Consider the following 12,688-nt stretch of genomic DNA (forward strand, 5'->3'; position numbering starts at 1 on the left):
ATATCTATCCTCCATATCTAATATCTATCCTCCAGTCTAATATCTATCCTCCAATCTAATATCTATCCTCCAGTCTAATATCTATCCTCCATATCTAATATCTATCCTCCAGTCTAATATCTATCCTCCAGTCTAATACCTATCCTCCATATCTAATATCTATCCTCCATATCTAATATCTATCCTCCATATCTAATACCTATCCTCCATATCTAATATCTATCCTCCATATCTAATATCTATCCTCCAGTCTAATATCTATCCTCCATATCTAATATCTATCCTCCATATCTAATATCTATCCTCCATATCTAATACCTATCCTCCATATCTAATATCTATCCTCCATATCTAATATCTATCCTCCATATCTAATATCTATCCTCCATATCTAATATCTATCCTCCAGTCTAATATCTATCCTCCATATCTAATATCTATCCTCCAATCTAATATCTATCCTCCATATCTAATATCTATCCTCCATATCTAATACCTATCCTCCATATCTAATATCTATCATCCATATCTAATATCTATCCTCCATATCTAATATCTATCCTCCATATCTAATATCTATCCTCCATATCTAATATCTATCCTCCATATCTAATATCTATCCTCCAGTCTAATATCTATCCTCCAGTCTAATATCTATCCTCCAGTCTAATATCTATTCTCCAATCTAATATCTATCCTCCAATCTAATACCTATCCTCCAGTCTAATACCTATCCTCCAGTATAATATCTATCCTCCAGTCTAATACCTATCCTCCAGTCTAATATCTATCCTCCAGTCTAATATCTATCCTCCAGTCTAATACCTATCCTCCAGTCTAATACCTATCCTCCAGTCTAATATCTATCCTCCAGTCTAATATCTATCCTCCAGTCTAATATCTATCCTCCAGTCTAATATCTATCCTCCAATCTAATATCTATCCTCCATATCTAATACCTATCCTCCAGTCTAATATCTATCCTCCAGTCTAATATCTGTCCTCCAGTCTAATATCTATCCTCCAGTCTAATATCTATCCTCCAGTCTAATATCTATCTTCCCATCTAATATCTATCCTCCAGTCTAATATCTATCCTCCAGTCTAATATCTATCCTCCAGTCTAATATCTATCCTCCATATCTAATATCTATCCTCCAGTCTAATATCTATCCTCCATATCTAATATCTATCCTCCAGTCTAATATCTATCCTCCAGTCTAATATCTATCCTCCATATCTAATATCTATCCTCCAGTCTAATATCTATCCTCCAGTCTAATATCTATCCTCCAGTCTAATATCTATCCTCCAATCTAATATCTATCTTCCCATCTAATATCTATCCTCCAGTCTAATATCTATCCTCCAGTCTAATATCTATCCTCCAGTCTAATATCTATCCTCCAGTCTAATATCTATCCTCCAATCTAATATCTATCCTCCATATCTAATATCTATCCTCCATATCTAATATCTATCCTCCATATCTATCCTCCAGTCTAATATCTATCCTCCAATCTAATATCTATCCTCCAGTCTAATATCTATCCTCCAGTCTAATATCTATCCTCCCATCTAATATCTATCCTCCCATCTAATATCTATCCTCCAATCTAATATCTATCCTCCAATCTAATATCTATCCTCCAGTCTAATATCTATCCTCCATATCTAATATCTATCCTCCATATCTAATATCTATCCTCCATATCTAATATCTATCCTCCAGTCTAATATCTATCCTCCAATCTAATATCTATCCTCCAATCTAATATCTATCTTCCCATCTAATATCTATCCTCCAGTCTAATATCTATCCTCCAGTCTAATATCTATCCTCCAGTCTAATATCTATCCTCCAGTCTAATATCTATCCTCCAATCTAATATCTATCCTCCATATCTAATATCTATCCTCCAATCTAATATCTATCCTCCATATCTAATATCTATCCTCCAATCTAATATCTATCCTCCATATCTAATATCTATCCTCCAGTCTAATATCTATCCTCCAATCTAATATCTATCCTCCAGTCTAATATCTATCCTCCAGTCTAATATCTATCCTCCAATCTAATATCTATCCTCCAGTCTAATATCTATCCTCCCATCTAATATCTATCCTCCAATCTAATATCTATCCTCCAGTCTAATATCTATCCTCCAATCTAATATCTATCCTCCATATCTAATATCTATCCTCCAATCTAATATCTATCCTCCATATCTAATATCTATCCTCCAGTCTAATATCTATCCTCCAATCTAATATCTATCCTCCAGTCTAATATCTATCCTCCATATCTAATATCTATCCTCCAGTCTAATATCTATCCTCCAGTCTAATACCTATCCTCCATATCTAATATCTATCCTCCATATCTAATATCTATCCTCCATATCTAATACCTATCCTCCATATCTAATATCTATCCTCCATATCTAATATCTATCCTCCAGTCTAATATCTATCCTCCATATCTAATATCTATCCTCCATATCTAATATCTATCCTCCATATCTAATACCTATCCTCCATATCTAATATCTATCCTCCATATCTAATATCTATCCTCCATATCTAATATCTATCCTCCATATCTAATATCTATCCTCCAGTCTAATATCTATCCTCCATATCTAATATCTATCCTCCAATCTAATATCTATCCTCCATATCTAATATCTATCCTCCATATCTAATACCTATCCTCCATATCTAATATCTATCCTCCATATCTAATATCTATCCTCCATATCTAATATCTATCCTCCATATCTAATATCTATCCTCCATATCTAATATCTATCCTCCATATCTAATATCTATCCTCCAGTCTAATATCTATCCTCCAGTCTAATATCTATCCTCCAGTCTAATATCTATTCTCCAATCTAATATCTATCCTGCAATCTAATACCTATCCTCCAGTCTAATACCTATCCTCCAGTATAATATCTATCCTCCAGTCTAATACCTATCCTCCAGTCTAATATCTATCCTCCAGTCTAATATCTATCCTCCAGTCTAATACCTATCCTCCAGTCTAATACCTATCCTCCAGTCTAATATCTATCCTCCAGTCTAATACCTATCCTCCAGTCTAATATCTATCCTCCAGTCTAATATCTATCCTCCAGTCTAATATCTATCCTCCAGTCTAATATCTATCCTCCAATCTAATATCTATCCTCCATATCTAATACCTATCCTCCAGTCTAATATCTATCCTCCAGTCTAATATCTGTCCTCCAGTCTAATATCTATCCTCCAGTCTAATATCTATCCTCCAGTCTAATATCTATCTTCCCATCTAATATCTATCCTCCAGTCTAATATCTATCCTCCAGTCTAATATCTATCCTCCATATCTAATATCTATCCTCCAGTCTAATATCTATCCTCCATATCTAATATCTATCCTCCAGTCTAATATCTATCCTCCATATCTAATATCTATCCTCCAGTCTAATATCTATCCTCCAGTCTAATATCTATCCTCCAGTCTAATATCTATCCTCCAATCTAATATCTATCTTCCCATCTAATATCTATCCTCCAGTCTAATATCTATCCTCCAGTCTAATATCTATCCTCCAGTCTAATATCTATCCTCCAGTCTAATATCTATCCTCCAATCTAATATCTATCCTCCATATCTAATATCTATCCTCCATATCTAATATCTATCCTCCATATCTATCCTCCAGTCTAATATCTATCCTCCAATCTAATATCTATCCTCCAGTCTAATATCTATCCTCCAGTCTAATATCTATCCTCCAGTCTAATATCTATCCTCCAATCTAATATCTATCCTCCCATCTAATATCTATCCTCCAATCTAATATCTATCCTCCAATCTAATATCTATCCTCCAGTCTAATATCTATCCTCCATATCTAATATCTATCCTCCATATCTAATATCTATCCTCCATATCTAATATCTATCCTCCAGTCTAATATCTATCCTCCAATCTAATATCTATCCTCCAATCTAATATCTATCTTCCCATCTAATATCTATCCTCCAGTCTAATATCTATCCTCCAGTCTAATATCTATCCTCCAGTCTAATATCTATCCACCAGTCTAATATCTATCCTCCAATCTAATATCTATCCTCCATATCTAATATCTATCCTCCAATCTAATATCTATCCTCCATATCTAATATCTATCCTCCAATCTAATATCTATCCTCCATATCTAATATCTATCCTCCATATCTAATATCTATCCTCCATATCTAATATCTATCCTCCAGTCTAATATCTATCCTCCAATCTAATATCTATCCTCCAGTCTAATATCTATCCTCCAGTCTAATATCTATCCTCCAATCTAATATCTATCCTCCAGTCTAATATCTATCCTCCCATCTAATATCTATCCTCCAATCTAATATCTATCCTCCAGTCTAATATCTATCCTCCATATCTAATATCTATCCTCCATATCTAATATCTATCCTCCATATCTAATATCTATCCTCCATATCTAATATCTATCCTCCAATCTAATATCTATCCTCCATATCTAATATCTATCCTCCATATCTAATATCTATCCTCCAGTCTAATATCTATCCTCCAATCTAATATCTATCCTCCAGTCTAATATCTATCCTCCAGTCTAATATCTATCCTCCAATCTAATATCTATCCTCCAGTCTAATATCTATCCTCCCATCTAATATCTATCCTCCAATCTAATATCTATCCTCCAGTCTAATATCTATCCTCCAGTCTAATACCTATCCTCCATATCTAATATCTATCCTCCATATCTAATATCTATCCTCCATATCTAATATCTATCCTCCAGTCTAATATCTATCCTCCAGTCTAATACCTATCATCCATATCTAATATCTATCCTCCAGTCTAATATCTATCCTCCAATCTAATATCTATCCTCCAGTCTAATATCTATCCTCCATATCTAATATCTATCCTCCAATCTAATATCTATCCTCCAGTCTAATATCTATCCTCCAGTCTAATATCTATCCTCCAATCTAATATCTATCCTCCAGTCTAATATCTATCCTCCAGTCTAATATCTATCCTCCAATCTAATATCTATCCTCCAGTCTAATATCTATCCTCCCATCTAATATCTATCCTCCAATCTAATATCTATCCTCCAGTCTAATATCTATCCTCCAGTCTAATATCTATCCTCCAGTCTAATACCTATCCTCCATATCTAATATCTATCCTCCATATCTAATATCTATCCTCCATATCTAATATCTATCCTCCAGTCTAATATCTATCCTCCAGTCTAATACCTATCATCCATATCTAATATCTATCCTCCAGTCTAATATCTATCCTCCAATCTAATATCTATCCTCCAGTCTAATATCTATCCTCCATATCTAATATCTATCCTCCAATCTAATATCTATCCTCCATATCTAATATCTATCCTCCAGTCTAATATCTATCCTCCAGTCTAATATCTATCCTCCAATCTAATATCTATCCTCCAGTCTAATATCTATCCTCCAGTCTAATACCTATCCTCCATATCTAATATCTATCCTCCATATCTAATATCTATCCTCCAATCTAATATCTATCCTCCATATCTAATATCTATCCTCCATATCTAATATCTATCCTCCATATCTAATATCTATCCTCCAATCTAATATCTATCCTCCAATCTAATATCTATCCTCCAGTCTAATATCTATCCTCCAGTCTAATATCTATCCTCCATATCTAATATCTATCCTCCATATCTAATATCTATCCTCCAATCTAATATCTATCCTCCAGTCTAATATCTATCCTCCAATCTAATATCTATCCTCCAGTCTAATATCTATCCTCCAGTCTAATATCTATCCTCCATATCTAATATCTATCCTCCCATCTAATATCTATCCTCCAGTCTAATATCTATCCTCCAGTCTAATATCTATCCTCCAGTCTAATATCTATCCTCCATGTCTAATATCTATCCTCCAGTCTAATATCTATCCTCCAGTCTAATATCTATCCTCCAGTCTAATATCTATCCTCCAGTCTAATATCTATCCTCCATATCTAATATCTATCCTCCAATCTAATATCTATCCTCCAGTCTAATATCTATCCTCCAGTCTAATATCTATCCTCCAGTCTAATATCTATCCTCCATATCTAATATCTATCCTCCAATCTAATATCTATCCTCCAGTCTAATATTTATCCTCCAGTCTAATACCTATCCTCCATATCTAATATCTATCCTCCATATCTAATATCTATCCTCCATATCTAATATCTATCCTCCATATCTAATATCTATCCTCCAGTCTAATATCTATCCTCCAGTCTAATACCTATCCTCCATATCTAATATCTATCCTCCATATCTAATATCTATCCTCCATATCTAATACCTATCCTCCATATCTAATATCTATCCTCCATATCTAATATCTATCCTCCAGTCTAATATCTATCCTCCATATCTAATATCTATCCTCCATATCTAATATCTATCCTCCATATCTAATACCTATCCTCCATATCTAATATCTATCCTCCATATCTAATATCTATCCTCCATATCTAATATCTATCCTCCATATCTAATATCTATCCTCCAGTCTAATATCTATCCTCCATATCTAATATCTATCCTCCAATCTAATATCTATCCTCCGTATCTAATATCTATCCTCCATATCTAATACCTATCCTCCATATCTAATATCTATCCTCCATATCTAATATCTATCCTCCATATCTAATATCTATCCTCCATATCTAATATCTATCCTCCAGTCTAATATCTATCCTCCATATCTAATATCTATCCTCCATATCTAATACCTATCCTCCATATCTAATATCTATCCTCCATATCTAATATCTATCCTCCATATCTAATATCTATCCTCCATATCTAATATCTATCCTCCAGTCTAATATCTATCCTCCATATCTAATATCTATCCTCCATATCTAATATCTATCCTCCAGTCTAATATCTATCCTCCAGTCTAATACCTATCCTCCATATCTAATATCTATCCTCCATATCTAATATCTATCCTCCATATCTAATACCTATCCTCCATATCTAATATCTATCCTCCATATCTAATATCTATCCTCCAGTCTAATATCTATCCTCCATATCTAATATCTATCCTCCATATCTAATATCTATCCTCCATATCTAATACCTATCCTCCATATCTAATATCTATCCTCCATATCTAATATCTATCCTCCATATCTAATATCTATCCTCCATATCTAATATCTATCCTCCAGTCTAATATCTATCCTCCATATCTAATATCTATCCTCCAATCTAATATCTATCCTCCGTATCTAATATCTATCCTCCATATCTAATACCTATCCTCCATATCTAATATCTATCCTCCATATCTAATATCTATCCTCCATATCTAATATCTATCCTCCATATCTAATATCTATCCTCCAGTCTAATATCTATCCTCCATATCTAATATCTATCCTCCATATCTAATACCTATCCTCCATATCTAATATCTATCCTCCATATCTAATATCTATCCTCCATATCTAATATCTATCCTCCATATCTAATATCTATCCTCCAGTCTAATATCTATCCTCCATATCTAATATCTATCCTCCAATCTAATATCTATCCTCCGTATCTAATATCTATCCTCCATATCTAATACCTATCCTCCATATCTAATATCTATCCTCCATATCTAATATCTATCCTCCATATCTAATATCTATCCTCCATATCTAATATCTATCCTCCAGTCTAATATCTATCCTCCAGTCTAATATCTATCCTCCAGTCTAATATCTATTCTCCAATCTAATATCTATCCTCCAATCTAATACCTATCCTCCAGTCTAATACCTATCCTCCAGTATAATATCTATCCTCCAGTCTAATACCTATCCTCCAGTCTAATACCTATCCTCCAGTCTAATATCTATCCTCCAGTCTAATACCTATCCTCCAGTCTAATACCTATCCTCCAGTCTAATACCTATCCTCCAGTCTAATATCTATCCTCCAGTCTAATACCTATCCTCCAGTCTAATATCTATCCTCCAGTCTAATATCTATCCTCCAGTCTAATATCTATCCTCCAGTCTAATATCTATCCTCCAGTCTAAAATCTATCCTCCAGTCTAATACCTATCCTCCAGTCTAATATCTATCCTCCAGTCTAATATCTATTCTCCAGTCTAATATCTATCCTCCAGTCTAATATCTATCCTCCAGTCTAATATCTATCCTCCAGTCTAATATCTATTCTCCAATCTAATACCTATCCTCCAGTCTAATACCTATCCTCCAGTATAATATCTTTCCTCCAGTCTAATACCTATCCTCCAGTCTAATACCTATCCTCCAGTCTAATATCTATCCTCCAGTCTAATACCTATCCTCCAGTCTAATACCTATCCTCCAGTCTAATATCTATCCTCCAGTCTAATACGTGGTCCCGTGTGGCTCAGTTGGTAGAGCATGGTGCTTGCAACGCCAGGGTTGTGGGTTCATTCCCCACGGGGGGACCAGGATGAATATGTATGAACTTTCCAATTTGTAAGTCGCTCTGGATAAGAGCGTCTGCTAAATGACTTAAATGTAAATGTAATACCTATCCTCCAGTCTAATATCTATCCTCCAGTCTAATATCTGTCCTCCAGTCTAATATCTATCCTCCAGTCTAATACCTATCCTCCAGTCTAATACCTATCCTCCAGTCTAATATCTATCCTCCAGTCTAATACCTATCCTCCAGTCTAATATCTATCCTCCAGTCTAATATCTATCCTCCAGTCTAATACCTATCCTCCAGTCTAATATCTATCCTCCAGTCTAATACCTATCCTCCAGTCTAATATCTATCCTCCAGTCTAATACGTGGTCCCGTGTGGCTCAGTTGGTAGAGCATGGTGCTTGCAACGCCAGTGTTGTGGGTTCATTCCCCACGGGGGGACCAGGATGAATATGTATGAACTTTCCAATTTGTAAGTCGCTCTGGATAAGAGCGTCTGCTAAATGACTTAAATGTAAATGTAATACCTATCCTCCAGTCTAATATCTATCCTCCAGTCTAATATCTATCCTCCAGTCTAATACCTATCCTCCAGTCTAATACCTATCCTCCAGTCTAATATCTATCCTCCAGTCTAATACCTATCCTCCAGTCTAATATCTATCCTCCAGTCTAATATCTATCCTCCAGTCTAATACCTATCCTCCAGTCTAATATCTATCCTCCAGTCTAATATCTATCCTCCAGTCTAATATCTATCCTCCAGTCTAATATCTATCCTCCAGTCTAATATCTATCCTCCAGTCTAAGTGTGTTTCTCTGTCTCCTGTCTCAGTGTTCCCTGGCGTGTCATAAGAAGTGTCTGGAGACTCTGGCCATCCAGTGTGGTCATAAGAAGCTGCAGGGAAGACTACATCTGTTTGGGATAGACTTTACCCAGGCAGCTAAGAACAGCCCAGACGGGATCCCCTTCATCATCAGGAAGTGTACCTCTGAGATAGAGAACAGAGCACTCAACCTCAAGGTAAAAACAATACTGTTATAAAGCCGAGGCATATTGTATAACCATAACAAGTGACATGTGTGTATATATACAGTCGCCACTATAATTATTGGCACCCTTGATAAAGATACTGAGCTGTATTGTACGCTCAAAAAACATTTAAACGTTTAATTATTTTATGCTAATACAATTGCTTCGAGAAAGAGATAGGGGTGGAAATGATTGGATCCCCTGTTTTCAATACTCCAGCACCCTCCCCTTGCGAGGATAACGACACTGACTCTTTTTCTAAAATGTTTTATGAGATTGGAGAACACGTCGGGAGGGATTTTAGACCCGTTCCTCCAAAACATAATCTTTACAGATCCTTGATATCCTTCATCTGTTCTTATGGACTGGCCCTCTTCAATTCAAACCACAGGTTTTCAATGGGGTGCAAGTCCAGAGACTGAGATGGCCATTGTAAAATGTTGATTTTTGTGGTCATTTAACCGTTTCTTTGTGCATGTTGATGTGTGCTTGGGGTTATCGTCTTGCTGGAAGAGCCACTTACGGCCACGTTTCATCCTCCTGGCAGAAGCGACCAGGTTTTGGGCCCCCAAAAAATGTCCTTGTACTTGGTAAAGTTCATGATGGCGTTGACCTTAAGAAGAGCCCCAGAACCAGTGGAAGCAAAATATCAAAAACAGAATATCTGAGTAATTGTATAAAATATTAAGATGTATTTTTTTGGAGCATACAATATAGCTAAGTATTGGTATTACTTATTTTATACTTAAGCAATACGAGAACCCGGGGATTATCGTGTGATAGCTGCCGACTAAAAGATTAACCGTTATTTTAATGAGTAAATTTGTTTTATTTCATCCTTCCACCAGACGATATAGTACAGGCAAAAGCTGTTTGTTAGTTCTGAAGTTGCTAACCAAACAGGCTGGTCGTTAATTATTTTGGGATGTTTTTACCCAGTCGTTCATTCTATTAATTTCATGTTGCCATGCTAAACAGAACATTGGCATGTAGCTAGCTAGCTAGCAGAGGTTCAATCATTACAAAAGACAAGAACTTCAATAAATAACTATTTAATGAATCATTTTTAAATAGGCAACAAGAACTTCATCAAACCAGCTGATTTGTGAAGTCAATAATATATTAATGAAGGATCGCCAACTTTACTTCTCCTCTGCTAGCTAGCCAACTAAAGCTAACACACGATCACATCAAGCAGCAGAAATGACAACAAACTATGTGCGTTTTGTTTGGTTTTACCTTTTCTATTGGATATTTATTTAGAAATATCCATTACAATGATGCTGATAAATGAATTCGCCTGGCTCATAGAAGCTGTCAGTCTTGTCACTTTTATATGCATGGCACGGTGGCCAAAAAACCTGCAACGTGTTGCACAGGTCAGATAGGCACACAGTGAGGCTTATATTAACCCCCGCTGTACCAAACTAAATGCTAGGCTAGTAGTGTGGGGAAATATTGTCTTGACACTCTTCTCCCAGGGGGAGATGAAGTTTATAAATTGACTGGCTGGGCTGTGGGACAGTGGATTCCAATGGAACTGTTAACAGGCATTACTCGTGGAATGTGGGTGATTGTGGTGCTATAACTGTAAAAAGAGATTTAACTTGTTCATATACACTCCCATTTAAATGATTTGCCATTCTCATAATCTCAGTTCAAAGCCATTCTCATAATCTCTAATGTGCAATACATTAGTGCAATAATTGAAGCTAATGGGCTGTGTTTGTCCGGGGGTATATGTCAGGGCTGTGATGTTGATGATCTGGTGTATTGTGTGTTCTTTGTCCAGGGAATCTACCGTGTGAACGGGGCTAAGTCTCGTGTGGAGAAGTTGTGTCAGGCGTTTGAGAACGGCAAAGACCTGGTAGAGCTCTCTGACCTCTCACCCCACGACATCGCCAACGTGCTCAAACTCTACCTGAGACAGGTGGGACACTGTCCACTTTCTGTTTTTTTTCTCAATTCAAATGGTGATCAAGAGCACTGCTAGATCATTCTTATGTAATAATGTACAACACATTTCCCAAAGATATTGATTGATTACTTGATAGATTTTTTAAAATCTTCTGTAGTTACCAGAGCCGCTGATCCTGTACCGTTACTATAATGACTTCATCGGATTGGCCAAGGAGAGCCAGAGGGTGATCATCGAAGAGAAGGCTGCAGCCAGAGCCCTCCAGGACCAGGGGCGGCCAGGGGGAGAACAACCCCGACCAGGAGGCACCCAGCCTGGGGTAGAAGGAGAGCAGCCTCCCCTGACAACCAGCCAACCTGGAGGAGGAGAGCTGCCCAAACAGCCCAGTATCAAACTCAACAGAGTCATCTTTAAGATTAGAGACCTGTTACGACAGCTTCCTCCTGCACACTACAGGACACTACGCTTCCTCACTGCACACCTACATAGGTAAAGAGATGGGTGGAAGCACATGCACGCAGGCACACACGCACACACACACACACGCACACACACACACACACACACACACACACACACACACACACACACACACACACACACACACACACACACACCCCACCCCCCCACCTCCCTCTCCACCTCCCCCCCACCTCCCCCCCACACCCCCACCGCCTCATCTCCCGCTCCACCTCCCCCTCACACACCCCACCCCCTCACCTCCCTCTCCACCTCCCCCTCACACACCCCACCCCCTCACCTCCCTCTCCACCTCCCCCCCACACACACACACCTCCTCCCCACACACCCCACCCCCTCACCTCCCTCTCCACCTCCCCCCCCACACACACACACCTCCTCCCCACACATCCCACCCCCTCACCTCCCTCTCCACCTCCCCCCCACACACCCCATTGTTTATGTTATTTATCTCTTCCCCTAGGGTGACGGAGCAGGCAGAGGAGAACAAGATGACAGCCAGTAATCTGGGCATTATCTTTGGCCCTACGCTGGTAAAACCCCGACAGACTGACGCAGAGGTCTCCCTGTCTTCTCTGGTCGACTACCCCTACCAGGTGAGTTCTTGTTAACCCTAACCCTACCAGGTGAGTTCCTGTTAACCCTAACCCTACCAGGTGAGTTCTTGTTAACCCTAACCCTACCAGGTGAATTCCTACAGGTATGTACCTGTAGAC

General features: G+C 37.6%; 1 protein-coding gene across 5 annotated transcripts in view; it reads left to right on the forward strand.

Moving 5' to 3' along the window:
- Positions 1-12,688, forward strand: part of LOC139550114 (rho GTPase-activating protein 29-like) — a 111,242-nt gene that overhangs the window by 85,046 nt on the left and 13,508 nt on the right. For all 5 annotated transcript variants that reach the window (XM_071360750.1, XM_071360752.1, XM_071360751.1 and 2 more), the window contains 4 exons: positions 9,377-9,565; positions 11,367-11,504; positions 11,650-11,981; positions 12,436-12,568. In XM_071360750.1, coding sequence (XP_071216851.1) covers positions 9,377-9,565; positions 11,367-11,504; positions 11,650-11,981; positions 12,436-12,568 — 792 coding nt within the window. The remainder of the gene's footprint in view (positions 1-9,376; positions 9,566-11,366; positions 11,505-11,649; positions 11,982-12,435; positions 12,569-12,688) is intronic.

The sequence above is a fragment of the Salvelinus alpinus genome, chromosome 23, assembly GCF_045679555.1.
Source record: "Salvelinus alpinus chromosome 23, SLU_Salpinus.1, whole genome shotgun sequence".
Classification (NCBI taxonomy): Eukaryota; Metazoa; Chordata; class Actinopteri; order Salmoniformes; family Salmonidae; genus Salvelinus; species Salvelinus alpinus.